This window comes from Brienomyrus brachyistius, chromosome 23 (assembly GCF_023856365.1).
Source record: "Brienomyrus brachyistius isolate T26 chromosome 23, BBRACH_0.4, whole genome shotgun sequence".
In the NCBI taxonomy this organism is placed as follows: Eukaryota; Metazoa; Chordata; class Actinopteri; order Osteoglossiformes; family Mormyridae; genus Brienomyrus; species Brienomyrus brachyistius.
This window is the reverse complement of record NC_064555.1, coordinates 16,413,153-16,427,542: the sequence shown is the minus strand read 5'-3', so window position 1 is coordinate 16,427,542 and position 14,390 is coordinate 16,413,153. Positions and strand designations below refer to the sequence as shown.

Here is a 14,390-nt window from a genome sequence, read left to right as displayed (position 1 = left end):
TAGTCTGCTCTACAAGGTGCTGTAAGACTTTACTGAGCCCCAGTTTACTGTAATGTTACAAATTATGTGAGGAGACATAGATAGATTTACTTTATTCTAACAGACATAATTCCACCTTAGGCCAAGCTTAGATAGAGTTGTTAATTTTGTTGCACTAACATAAATTGGTCTATGTGAGATTTGGGAAGAATTATGCAGATAATTGTGTTTAACATAGTCGTGCTACAGTTTACATAGAATTTATATTTAATAACACTGCTTGCTATTTGAAGAAATGGTGTGATAGACATTTGGGTTTTCTTTGGATTGTACTTTTGCTCTATAACATACCGCTTTGGTTCGTGTGGCCAAAACTGCAATTTTTCAACTTGCTCAGGACCCAAAACCCACAACAGCAGTATACAAACAAGAAAGCCAGTATAAATGTGGCAAGAATCTGATGTTTTTGAATAAAATGTTACAGCTTGTGACATTCAGCGTTTCAGTTACGTGTCCTTCAGTAACTCAGTAGGTAAGCTTTGTGTATGTGAACAGAACTGTGTGTACTTTGCAGTGTCAAAATAAAAAATGGATGAAAAAGAGCACTATAGTAGTGAACACGTGTACAGCACGGGGATACACGCGTGTGATTGGATTCGAATCTGCAGCCACCACTGTGAGGAGTCTGAGATAGTCCACACAGCTGGATACAATCACACATTCAGACATCCAACTTAAGGATACTACTTATCAAAATGTTTCTTTCCTTAGAGGTAGGGGGAAGAGGGTCCCTATAGAACTGGAGGTGATGGGTCTCCCCACCATCTATACCCCTGCTTTCTTGTGCTTTGGTCTAAGACACGTCAGAGCAAACAGCTATCTCTTAAAAGGACGTCATTTCAGAGAGATCTTGGTGGTGAGTCACGGTAGGAGCATACAGTACACGTGTGCGTGTGGGCTGCAGACAGACCGGATACCAGCAAATTGCTCCCCGTCTGCTACTAGACCGGTGACGCGTGAGGCTCTCCCCCCCCCCCCCCCCCCCCACCGCTCTCATTGTCTGTACACAGTCGCAGCCCTACCTAATGACCTGGCTGCCAAAGCGACAGCAAGCCGGGGGCGGTCGCTCAGGTGGGCCACCGCTGTAATTGACAGTGCTGCACGTGATCCATTAGCCGACAGGGCCTCTCCTGTGGTCTCGCCCAGATCCGCGAGCCGCTGAATCGCTAACTTCCCACCGTACATTTTCCTCATTCCAGGGGGGTTACACTCCAGAGCAGCAGAGCCGGCAAACAAAGCAGTGTGGCATTAGCATCGCTGTCCTAATGCCTCTATGCGAGAGCGTAGCTGCCTGGCGGCAGAGTTCTCAGCGCAGATGCCATAACATTACAGGAACTGCATCTTACCCACTGCTCTGCACACTTGATGTCCTCCACAGCACCCCTTTGCCCTTCCTAAATTTGTCCCTCCTCCGCTAACCAGCAGCGGAACTAGGACATTTTTTTTAAGGCACAGCTAAAATCCATACAGTGGGGCCACCCTTATCATTAGCCAATGATATGCTTTGAATGGGTGAGTGACAGGGGAGGGGTGCTGTGGGAGCCAATCAGCTTTCAGCTGGGGCCAGTGTCCCTGTGGCCTCGCTCCTGTATACTCTCTTGGTCCTAATGTGCGGGAGAATGTCTCGCCCAACCGGAGCTCCAGCTTCCGCTTCCCGCACTGGCCCAAAACATCTATCATGGCAGGGCTCCCTTAAGCTAGTGGTTCGGTTCGTGGGCCGCCTTTGGCTGCCGGCCACCGTAATACCCATTTTGGGAAGGTTTTATGTAAGAAAAATGTCATGGAAAGAGGATAATAAAAAAGGTAAATCCTACTGTATGATAGCAGCTACTGAATATAGCAGAAAATTCCATTTCTACTGAGTGACCTTTGCTTGCTGGTGAATCTTTTATCATTATCGACTGTTAGGCTGCTTCAGCATTACGGCTGACCCTCAGCGCACTGCAAACGCTGCAGCAGTGAATTATATTTGGACTGGGAGAACGTGTGAGAAATTATATTCGGTTCCGTGTCAGGAAGCACAGAAGTATAAATGTTAATTGTTAAATGACTGGCTGATGAGAGGTGGCAGCTGAACATGAAGACAAACGAGGACTGGATGAGGCTCAGCCTTCGCCAGGTGGACTGCTTTACCTCATCGGTTAATCCCTGTAATTGTGCAGTCTGAATGCTGAACACTGGCAAAGGTGTTTCGACATTGTTCGACATCACCCCAAAGCTGGAGAGTGTATATCTGCGCGTGTGTGGCTCAGGGAGTAAGGCCTGTAATGAGAAGGTCATCAGTTTGAAGCCCCCTGCATTAACAGTTTGAATTAACAGAAGGCTGCCGATCCAGCGGTTGCCAGATTGATTTCACTGTTGGGCTGTGATCCCCAACTGCTCCAGTGATTCTCTGGCCTTGCTGTCTCAAATGTTGCTTTGTTGCTATGGATAAAAGTGTGCTAAATCACTTAATGCAAATTGTGCATGTGATTGAAGCTTACTTTTGTGTCATAAGGTCATGTGACTTGCTGCATAACTATTATTTAAAGTAAGTCAGTATGCGTTCATGTAAGTGTGTGTTTGTCTGTGACTTTCTATCCTCTGTCATATGTGGACGCCATAAACTGCGGAATGCATCTGAGCAAGGGGGGGTGATAAATTGGGGTGTTTTAAGAACACAAATCATTTAGGGTTTTATTAATGAAGTTTTACTGGTTTGTATTAAATTATTTGTAGGTAATTCATAATTTTCTGATTAGTCATCATTGCATTATTAATGATCCAAAATTAATCTAGACAGCCACCCCCCCTCCCCAGTGGCCCCAACCCATTCCGCAGCCCACAGTGCATACTGCACTCATTTAAGTGTGCAGGTGGCTCTGAGCATGCAGAACAGAGACCTGAGCATGACGTGTGTGTCAGTTACGCGTCCCCCACCATTAATGGTTAAACATCCTGTTCCCATGTGGAGCCTTTTCATTGATATTCAGCTGCCGGCTCGCTAACATAATGGCAGATCCAGGATTGGGGGTGGGGTGGGGGGGTGGAGCTCTAGAGCAGCCGCCCAGCTGTTCGGCACCCGCATTAAAATCCAGCGCCCTGGCAGAGGCACAGATGCATCCTGACGGTTTAATGCCATGCAGCTGGCAGGCGGCCGGGGCAGCCTGAATACAAAAGGCTAAATCGGCCTGTTTGCTATGACGAAGCCTAAAGGCATCAGGAAGGCTGCATGGGACTGTCCTTAGACTCACACACAAACACACACACATACACAGACACACACACACACACATACACACACAAAGACAGACACACACACACACGCACACTCTCATAGAGGCACACACACGCTCAGTCTCACACGCACACTGTCACACAGGTACACAGGCACTGATACACAGACACACACACACACAGACACACGCATACACACACACACACACACGCACTCATTCACACACGCACACAGGCAGAAACGCGAGCAAAATCAGCCTTCAAGACCCAGGAAATATCAATATTCACGGCCACCTTCACTTATCTGTAAGACAAATTAAAAAGCAAAAAGCTAAAATGAAAATCATTAATAATAACATTGTTTTCTGTGGTATAATGTTATAATTACTGCTTTAGAGTCTCGGTGAAAATATGGATTTTAAGGTGACAGCAGAAAAAATTCATTCATCCATTCGTACGGATGGGGGGAGTGGGTGGGGGGGTTATCAGTGAAAAAAGTGGGGGGAAAAGGCAGAGAATGGGCAGTTCAGGTTACAGGGCCATATCAGGTTGGGAAACATTTATCTGTGTGAGGATACGAAGAGAATGCCTTATCGCGCACTTAATGCGTGACAAAAAGCTGAATCCTCCCTATCTCAGAATACTTAAAGAGAATCCATTTTTTAATTCTAAGAAATTTAATTGGAGCACATCAGTAATCTGCTGATGGGACACTACATCCTTTAAGAAAGCCGTTGCAGAAGCTGGTACTCAGGTTGGGTGAAAAGTTAAACCCCATTTTTTCCCCTAAAATTTCAGCAGATTTTTTCCCCCATGCTATGTACGATGCTTTAAACAACATGTCGGCCAGTTGTCATTCGGTTTGCTAATATCAAAAACACACACGACACCAAGGACGCTGCCGAGTATGTCTAAGAGGCTGAACTGTTATGCACCGTCTTTGTCCATCCATCCCGGCTCTGAAACACACGCATACAATGCTGACAGGCAGACTGGCACTGTAGTACCCAGGCAGACAGGCATTGTACTTCCAAAGCAGACAGGCAGACTTGCACTGTAGTACCCAGGTAGACTGGCATTGTAGTGCCCCGGCAGACTTGCACTGTAGTGCCCCGGCAGACTGGCACTGTAGTACTCAGGTAGACAGGCATTGTACTTTACAAGCAGACAGGCAGACTTGCACTGTAGTACCCAGGCAGACTGGCACTGTAGTACCCAGGCAGTCAGGCACTGTAGTACCCAAGCAGACAGACAGACTGGCATTGTAGTACCAAGGCAGACTGGCATTGTAGTACCCAGGCATACAGGCACTGAAGTACCCAGGCAGACAGGCACTGTAGTACCCAGGCAGACAGGCAGACAGGCACTGTAGTACCCAGGCAGACAGGCACTGTAGTACCCAGGCAGACAGGCACTGTAGTACCCAGGCAGACAAGCGCTGTAGTACCCAGGCAGACAGGCACTGTAATTTCCATGCAGACTGGCTGTAATACCGTGGAAGATACAGCACCTATCGGGTACCCACTGAGGCACTGATGTTTTCGGACTTGCAGAGGTAATATGGACTACTTTCGCAGTTTCGGGGGCTCTTGAGCTAATGTCGTAGGTCTCTCTGTATTTTCTTATGACTGACGCAAACCTGATTCATAGCTCTGCTGCAGCCGAATGTGCATAGAGCACCACTGTGGGAGACTCTGACATGCACGGTCTGCAATGGGAAATTCCTGATCCGCCTGCCGATGCACACTAGTGTTTCCCTTCCCAAACTCACCTTTCATTTGAACAGCTTAAACACACTAATGTTGATACATTTAAATGTCTAAGAGGAGCAACTTAGTTTTGCCATATAAACAAAGAACTGAAACAGCTTTTCTAGGACATGGTTTTCAAATATAAAGTTTATGGTGTCAGAGTCGGATGCTCAACCATTGCACCACCTAGTGGCTGCATCAACAAGTTTTGGGTATTAAACTCAAGTTGTAGTTGAAGGGGCCTTCCTGCAGAGTACACAAATAGCATAGCATAAACAGCTAATGCTATTGAGTTCAAATGACACCTGCTACATTTAAACAGGTCAAACCACACCATGTGGTACATTTAGGTGTGTGCATATGTGTGAAAAGAGTGTCTCATAAGGTGAGGCTGCTTGAAGACTTACAAGTTGCTGTAATCCCAGACCACACAGTGAGGCTCAGATGTACCCTGTGGAGAGGAAAAAAAAACGTAGTTATAGCTGAGAGAAAAAGAAAAAAGAACTAAAAGGCAAAGGAAATGAAGGGCTGCCATTTGTCATCGTGCCAGGGTCTCTCCTCAGACCTGAACTCTTCACTTTGAAACCAAACTAGTTCCACAAAATCCTGATATGCCTCAACCCCAACCACGGAAATCTGCACCATCCTGTCTGTTTACGACACAGGTGTGAGCGATGCAATGAGTCAAAGGAAGGGGGCACCGTGCTGGAGAGACCTCTCCATCTGCCAGCGAGGACCCCATGCACTCACTCGCCCACGCTCCGGGCCGCGTCCCGCTACAAATCCATGTCCACGACCCGCTTCTGATTCCGTGCCGGCTCATGGCGGCTTGGGGGCCGGAGCCGGCGTGTACAGCCAGCCGCCGCTATCGCTGCCTCGCACAGCGCGCTGTTGACTCCGACTCGCCGCCGATTAGCCCATCGACCGGCCTCGGGACTTAGCATGCATTGTGACTTCAGGTGCCAGATTGAGCCGACGGTGTCTTTCAGCTCCTTTCCACAAAATTGGGGACCGGTGAGTTGCCAAATAAAACAGGACCCCCTAATCTGGGAAAGCCAAGCTGAAATTTTGCTGTAGAGTGGAGAACCAAAGAATCACAACCTCGTAAATCTAGCCATGTGGTCATGTGACTCGTATCTGGCCGATTTCTACAGTTAACAGCCTTGCCGATGTATCGTTCCGCAATACACACTCACTATATGCGCACGCACACGGATCCATACACTCGGTCGTATTGACTGTCCCTTTGGCAGGGGCTCACACACACACACATTCAGGCAGTCAAACGGCCAGGCTACGCTGCATGTGATTTATGGAGGTCTTCCATACTGACTCTGGCCTGTCTGCCTGATAGAGGAGGGAGGAGAGAGACGGGAGAGCAGAAGGAGGTGCTGAATGCTCCTTCGGGAGAGCTGTAAATAACAAGCAAGCGCAGCCCAGCGAGGGCAGAGGACATCCCTAAACGCTCTTATCTATCCATTTTATATTACATATCATATATCATCAACATGTATAATATGCAAGTCCATTCCTGAGGGTTGATGCGGCAAACTTCAAATTACTTGTATATGTCATTAAGAAGCGCTGTACCAGCTAGTGTCATGTGAGGCATGAGGAGAAGCTGTCAGACGGGGGAGGGGAGGGTAATGTGCTGCCGTCTACATACGGCGATGCTCGCCTCGTGGCGGCCCTCTTTACATCGACGTGTCTGTCTGCGTTCAGCCATCTGCCAAACCGCCATATGGCCCAGTCCCGCCAATCCTCCCGCATCACTTTTTCGGGTGACATCGTCTCCCAGTTGACACACTGCCGGCGTCAATCTTATTAGCTTGTTCCAACCAAGTTAATAAGCGATGAAATATTTAAAAAAAAAATAAACAGCCAATGAGAGGCATCTTTATCTAAGAGAGAGTCGCTTCTTTTTTTTTTTGCCAGGAAGGGTTTTCGGGAAGTAGAAGTGGCACCGACACATCACATGACCAGGGAAAGGTCAGAGGTCAGAGGCGTGGTGATGATTCATTAATATGTAGCGAGTCAGTAGCCATTCCTAAAGTTGCTTTTTTTTAAAGTGCCAGACGAAACGTCTCAGGAAAGATTTTAGCAAGTGTGCAGTACATACTGCGGCCAAAGTCCTGCCAGGAGTCAATGGCTATGAAACGATTACAAAAAACCCAACATAGGAACAAAATAAACCCTGAGTAATACATCAGGGAAAAAAACAGGCAGCCGAAAGGTAACACATCTATGTGCCCCCAACACGAATTCCTCAGGTGCATGGCGGGGGCTGATGGCTGCTCTGTACCCCGGTCCATTCTGGCCCAGGTGGACCCTAACCAGCTGTCTGCACAGAGTGTGCGGTGGCCCCCCAAACATCTGTTACCGTGGCGCCGGGCGCCGCTTTGGTGGCCAAGGTCATCATATCCCAGCTGCCGCTTTGCAATTATCCTCAAGCCCACTCCACCGCGCAGCTCGGGAGCCATGTGTGTCTACAGCATGTGTAAATACATCCCATACAGTGGGCACCGCTAAGAGGCATCCGAGGGGGGTGCCGCGGTAAAATTTATTGGGGAGGAGATGCCAGAGGTAAAATTTGCCAAGCTGGGGGAGCAGGGGGATTTTGTTGAGCTGGGGGGGGCAGGGGGGTGTATGATATTAATTTCCATTCCATAATCAACTCGAATCATGCCCCGCCCCAACCCACTGCCCAGTTTTTCTATGCCCTAAACATCACTGCCTGCTACACCCCCCAGTCGCTGGTCTAGTCCTAGTGCAATGCCGTGTGCTAACTCATCTTCACACCAGCGATAGATCACACTAATAGTTGAAGTAAATTTTGTTTGGGACCGCACTACAAGACTGTGACTAATGTGACTAAATTTTTTTTCTAACTGAAGTTGAACCCAGAGTTTGACAACGACCGTCTAGGCAAGTGTCACAACAGTGGATGCAGCCTACAATGCATGACCCCTCTGCAGCGTGTGGCTGGATGCCCACCATGCGATACCAGATTGCCAGTGACCACCAATGGCGGAATGTTGTACTGATCCTTGGGTACCAACCCCCCCAACCAGCACACTGGTTTACCCTGGTTGGTCTGAATTTGTTTCAATGGACACCAGCACGTGCTGACATGGGACGTTACCTTGGCCCAAAGCGGATCCGTTTGATCGGGAGCCAAATTAGTGATGGAACAAATCAGGTCTTGAAAACTCAAGATGGATGGGATTACTGTGTGCCATCAGCTACTGCCCGGCTAATTTAATGAACAACCGACCCACAGGTAGGGTTGCAACCATAATACAAGATGCAGCATATTCCAGTACAGGATCGTGTCATATTATAAGGGACGGGGGGGCAGCCCATAGGGCGTGGATAAAATTAGCCTCGCTTGTGAAATAGTCAGTTACTAGCCAATCAAAGCAATCTCTCTCTCTCTCTCTCTCTCTCTCTCTCTCTCACACACACACACACACACACACACTACTTATTTTAAAAGCCTTATTTGTCAAATCGTCAGCCAACCAATAGGATGTGGATAAAACTAGTCAGGGACTCGCCAATCACATCGGCCCTAACCACTTTGCCTTTTAAAAGCCTCATTTGTCAAATGGTCAGCCATCCTATAGGATGCGAATAAAACTAGTCAGTGACTGGCCAATCACAGCAGTGCCACACACTCTGTGTTTTAAAAGCCTCATTTGTCAAATGGTTAACCAACCAATAGGATGTGGATAAAAGATGTCAATGCCTGACCACTCACAGCAGTCCCACCCACTATGTTTTTAAAAGCCTCATTCATCAAATTACCACTAGCATTGATCTGGGATGAGTTAGCCTACTTTTAGTTAGAGCTGTAGACAGCCAAAGTACTCTACGGTACGATATTTGAGCAACATTAGACGAGTCCAGCGTTGAGAGCTGCACTGCACACGCATCAGCCTACCCAGGACTTATGGTCGCTCTGTCATGGTTTTCCACCCGAAGGGACACCTTGTCCGGCAGAGGATGGAAAATATTGAATTTTGGTTTTCTGGCACACTGACGGGGAATACCCACGTTCCCTGATATTAGACCTATCATAGATCCAGCAAACACTGTTGTAAAGTTACCAATCTAATTTTTTAAATATTGAGAAGGTAAGAAGCTCATGTTTCTTGGACTTCTGTTTGATCGCGTAGCCCTTAGGGCATGAAGAACATGGGGCTTAGGAGGAGTTACTGTGTGGGCAGCTGTAGCTGTGCATGACTCAGGCTTCTTTTATTACATCAGAGCTTCAGGAACCAGCACAGGAACAAACTATGATTGCAACTGTTACTCAATGCAGTGCGTGGAATGAAACACAGACGTTTGATCTGTGTTGCGTGACGGAAGACTTACGTTGAGCAGCGGTGACAGCTCGACCACCACCATGGGCTCGGTGGGCTTGGGGAGTGGCCGGACCGTCACGGTCAGGATCTTGGAATTGATGACGAGGGGACTCCTGAAAAAAAGGGGAATAAAGAAGGGATGAATCAGAATGATGGCAACTGGCCGGAGCCAGGTCATGCAGCCGCAGGACAGCGACGGTCCTAGGGAGACTGAGCGATGGCTCCCATTGTCTCCTAATTAACAAGACAAAAAGACTAAGTAGGCTGAAATGACGCCCTCTTCCCTGAGTCCTGTAAATACTTAGCAGCCACAGTAGCAATCAGACACGCTGTGGAGCAATGATCTGAATAAAGCTCCCTTTGTTTGGCAAAGAACCGGCATATGGCAGACACCGCAAAAAGCGGAAGTTGCTGTTGGTTCACATCAGTTTAGGTCGAATGATGCAAACCCCTCGGCTAAAGGTCCCACTGACCTCTCATGCGTCGATGCAAGGAAGGTAAAGCGGAACAAAAATAAGAACTGGGAAACCCAGCCAGGAAACCAGGCTTGTTTTACTTAGATATTGATGCTGAGTACTGGGCAAGAGCAACGGAGAAAGTGAGAGAGCGAGGAGAGAGAAAGCCTGAGAGGGAAAAGAGTGAGAGAACGAGATGCGTGACCCGAGATAGATCGTGCTTTTTTTCCGAAGCGTGCACCTGCCGGCAGTAAAGGCCAACACTGTGTGAGGAAAGACCTCAGCATCTTAGAGGACAGCGTTCTTTCGAAGTTCTGGCACCTCCACTCTGGAAAGCAAGCCCTCTGCCTCCAGCCCACTGGCAGAGTGAACGCATCATGATGAGTCGGCAAAGACTCCAAGGGTAGGGTGGCGGAGTGGGTGGGACCCCGGGAAAAAAAAAGCCTACGGGATTCTGGATCACTGACTCTAAAGAGCTCAGGAGTGGGCGGGCCTTCAGGCAGACGTCCAGGACCAATCCCTCCCCTTCCCCCGTACACACAAGGGAAACGGATGCATCGCACGTAATGTTTAATTGCTCCGCCCAAAGCTGGCTAATCTTTGCCCTGAGGAGTAAACTGCCATCAGGCTGAGAGAGAGAAACAGTGTCCGAGAGCCAAGTGCTATCAGAGGGGCACAGACCCGCGAGGCCTCACAGGGATTTCCATGCAGTAAGTGTTAATCGTATGCAGCAGAAGGAGCCCATGACTCTACGCGATTGCAGATTCCAACGGAAAAGAAGTGAAGGCAGAGCCGGTCCTTCTGACCCCAGGTCACTGGGGACCCCGGCTCTACCCAGCGTGAATCTCAGATTCCTTACATCTGAATAACTGCACACATCTGCAATTATAACAAAAATATCCTGGAGGATGAGGATTTTTATCCATATGAGATAAAGCAAAGGTCCATATGATGATACAAAAATGTTAAGTGGAACCAGGGATTTTCATAATAATAACAGAAAGCAAAGATTCATATATAAAAAAAAAATACTGAGGCGAACTTGGAGAAAAGGAAGCTACAAAATCACCATTAACATCCTGCTATATCAATGGGAAAACTGTAAGGGTCAGTTTCACCAAAAGTATCTGCAACTGAAGTTTCTCTGGATATAAACATCATACTACAAGTATTCAGACAAATAAGTACAAGCTGACCATCAATATTTAGTGCAAATTGTCACAAGGGATTCTCCGCCTTTAATGCAAACACTCAATCAATAAAATACAAGTGAACCATACATCTCTAAAAAGCTTCCCTCAACATCTTAAGTAAACGGATACATTGGAAAATACCTAAATAAATGAATTCCTTAAGCTGAAAAAGCAGCAGCCAGTTTATAGGAGTTTTCAGGCCGTCCAGCTCTCCCAGCCGTAACCTGACAGTGCGGCCGGGGCAGCTCACTGCTGCCCCCGCTGGCCTGACACGTCTCCTTCAAGGAAGCCCATCCAGAGGACAGAGAGCCATGCATGAGAGGGACACTTACTCAGGAGCTGGCAGGATGAGCCCCAGCGTGCGATACAGGATGGCACCTATCACAAAGTAGGACGTGTCATCTGATTCTGCAGAGAAGAGCAGAATGTCATCTGGCAGCTAAACAGGTAGTGAAAGTTAGCATTAAAAAAAAAAGAAAATAAAAAACAGTAAAAGCTTAATCCAACAGCAGAGCTTTGACTGGCTAAGTGTCACAACGCCACACATCTCTCACAGGCAGCTAGAGCTAAATTTAACATGGAAACCCTGTGGGATCTTAGGCTCAGGGAATGTCAGTCCTTCGAGAAAGAGACCGCAAAAGGAGAAAGAAATGCAGTGGATGACAGGCAAGGACAGGCAAGACTAATGGTGATGGAGGATGAGGAGTGTGATGAAGAGGTATATCTGAGCTGGGAGGGGGTAGGTAGGCCCAGCTGATCCGCAGTAGCCGGACACACCCACATGCCCCCCCTCCCCGCACGACTCTCTTCTTCTCTTTCTCCTTTCTTCCTTCCTCAGTGTTGTTTTCCTCTGACAGTTTTTTGTTTCTCTGCACAGCCGAAGCACAACTTTTTTCCAACTCCCATCACTCCGTCTACCCCTTGTTATCTTTCGTTCCCTCCATCCTTCTTTACCTTCATTCTGCAACCCCCCCCCCCCCCCACCCCCCGACCCCCCTGCAGAGCGATCCCTTCCAAAAACTCCCTCTCCCTGAGAGAAGCACTTTCTCCCTGAAATGTCAGCCAGCCTTTGAGGGGGAAAGCCAATGCAGACTGTCATTCCCACCTTTAGAATGGAAAAGGGGACACAAGTCTGTCCCCCCCCCACTCCCCCCAACAAAATGTTCCACTATAGTAGCCAACCCCTAAAAAACCCCACATGCCCCCCACAGACGAAACGACGTGAATCAGTTTGCTCTGTTACGCTCATTACTCCAGCGGGGATGGAATGTAATTGGTTGCAGCATTTGTGGGCATGCAAATGAGCCGCCAGCTGCATTGTGGGTTAGGCCGTTCCGACAGTTAAGCTGCAGCGCACAGAAATGAATAATGACAAACGGTGGCAGTAAAAACACCCGCTCTGGCCATAGGCTCAGTGGGGAATACGCATTCAGTTGCTCAAAATCAATCCTGTCAGCAACCCTTGGTCATAACCACATCTTAAATGAAGTGATGACTGGCTAACAGGATCGCATAACAAATAGCCTGCCCTCCAAAATGCACCGTAATGGGACGCGCAATGGGCACGTAATAGCTGCATGCATTTTCTGAGCATAATAAAGACAACGGCCTTGCTGAGGTTGAATTTATAAATGAACCCCTGCAAAATGATACTGACAGTCTGCCCAGCATGTTTGGGTACCACGTACCATGGCAGTGCAATATGCTGCTGAAATGAGGAGCAGGTCCCCCCCCCCCCCCCCCCATCTACGTGTGAATGTGCCTCCAACCACATGAAGGTGGCAGCAGTGCCTAGTGTGGCCACGTTTGAAAGGACAGCACAGCAACGTGTAGCGTTTGGGAGATAGAGGAGGGGCGAGCGCTGCATTGCTGAGTAACCGTCTTGCCTGCTGGGGGGCAGAAGGTGATAGGCTTGAGTACAAGGCAGGAAAGCCAGACAAATTGAAAATACCCCCCCCCCCCCCCCCCAATCCACAGCTCTATGGATTCATGGCCATTCAGTCTTTGAAGTAACTCGGCTGTTGGTTATGGAGGGAAAAAGCGATTCGGGAAGCTCTTACAGCAGAACTGGGGCTGCTGTTGGCCCATCATGGCCCGGGGCGTGGGGGTGCTCATTTTTGGCTTAGTAAGACTGGCAGGTTGCTAATGATATGCTGTGGGACCCAAAACAGCAACAGAGCAGCCATTTCTCTGCTGTACTTCTCTCTTCTGTTGCTATGGCTGCAGACTCTGAAACGTGTGTCTGTATGGAGAGAGCGGGCCATTTAGGCACCATGTGAGACACAAACATCGCGATGCTCGGGCCAACAAAAATGGTTTTGCTGTGGATGGATCGTAATGGACTAAATGCCTTTGCTCCTCTTGCCCCTCTCACTTCCCTTCCCCGCTCCTGTTTACTCTCTCGGCTGGGGACGGTGCTTCAGGGAAAGAATATCTGTTGCTTTTTCAGCTCCCCATATTTCTACGGGTGTTTCACACCTCAAACATGAGGCTACTTACGACGTCAGAAATACAATCAAATTTTAATTAGACAGGAGGCGCAGTAGACGCTATGGAATTGCGGGAATTCTTGGAGAGCCTCCCTCAGAGAGACTGCCTGGAGCAAGCCGTCCGGACAGACTACCCTCAGGAAGGTGAGGAGGCCAGAGACTGCATGGGAGACGACACCCTGGGAAGGCCATGGATGAAACAGAGACCATCTAGGAGAGACCACTGGAATTTCAAGGTAGAAACAGATGGCTGTACATACCATCCTCACCCTATCCTATCCTACCGCCAGGGTATGTCTCTCATTTAATTGTTATTTCCACCATTACCCTGAAGGCTGATGGGAAAAACCGACTGTAGCACCTGCTGAGTGTTGGAGTAGGAGCCTGATTCAGGCCTGAGGACAGGCTCCACAGCTCCTTCCTTCCACACTCCATCTTTTCTGTTTTTCCATTATTTATTTTTTTTCCCTTCCTTCTTTCCTTCCTTCCTACCTTCCTTCCTTCCTTCCTTCCTCCCTCCCTTCCTCCCTCCCTTCCTTCCTTCAACACCTTCCCGGACCATGAGGGCACCACAGACTATTCAGAGTTAAAAGGGACTTAAAATATTTATTTTAAGCAGGAATTATGACTTTTAATAAATTTTTACGCATTGCTGCATTTTCTAAAATGGGGATTTTTGTCATTTTCATTATGACGTTTTCATTTTGTAGCACTTTGAAATTTGCTTCAAATGTAAAATGCATTACAAATAAATTTTTTTATTATTATTATTGTTGCTATCTCTTCCTACTTTCCTATATGACGGCAGAATCTGAGGCAGACATGCTGCAGATCGCCTTCTACGTAGACGCTGGACCAGGCTCATTGTGTCAGGAGAGTT

At 48.0% G+C, this 14,390-nt stretch overlaps 1 protein-coding gene across 1 annotated transcript in view; it reads right to left on the bottom strand.

Moving 5' to 3' along the window:
- The window catches only part of adgrb2 (adhesion G protein-coupled receptor B2), a 208,597-nt gene that overhangs the window by 67,731 nt on the left and 126,476 nt on the right, over positions 1 to 14,390 (bottom strand). Inside the window, 3 exon segments of the mRNA XM_048993698.1 lie at positions 5,414 to 5,457; positions 9,384 to 9,486; positions 11,354 to 11,429. Of these exon segments, the coding sequence (XP_048849655.1) occupies positions 5,414 to 5,457; positions 9,384 to 9,486; positions 11,354 to 11,429 (223 nt within the window).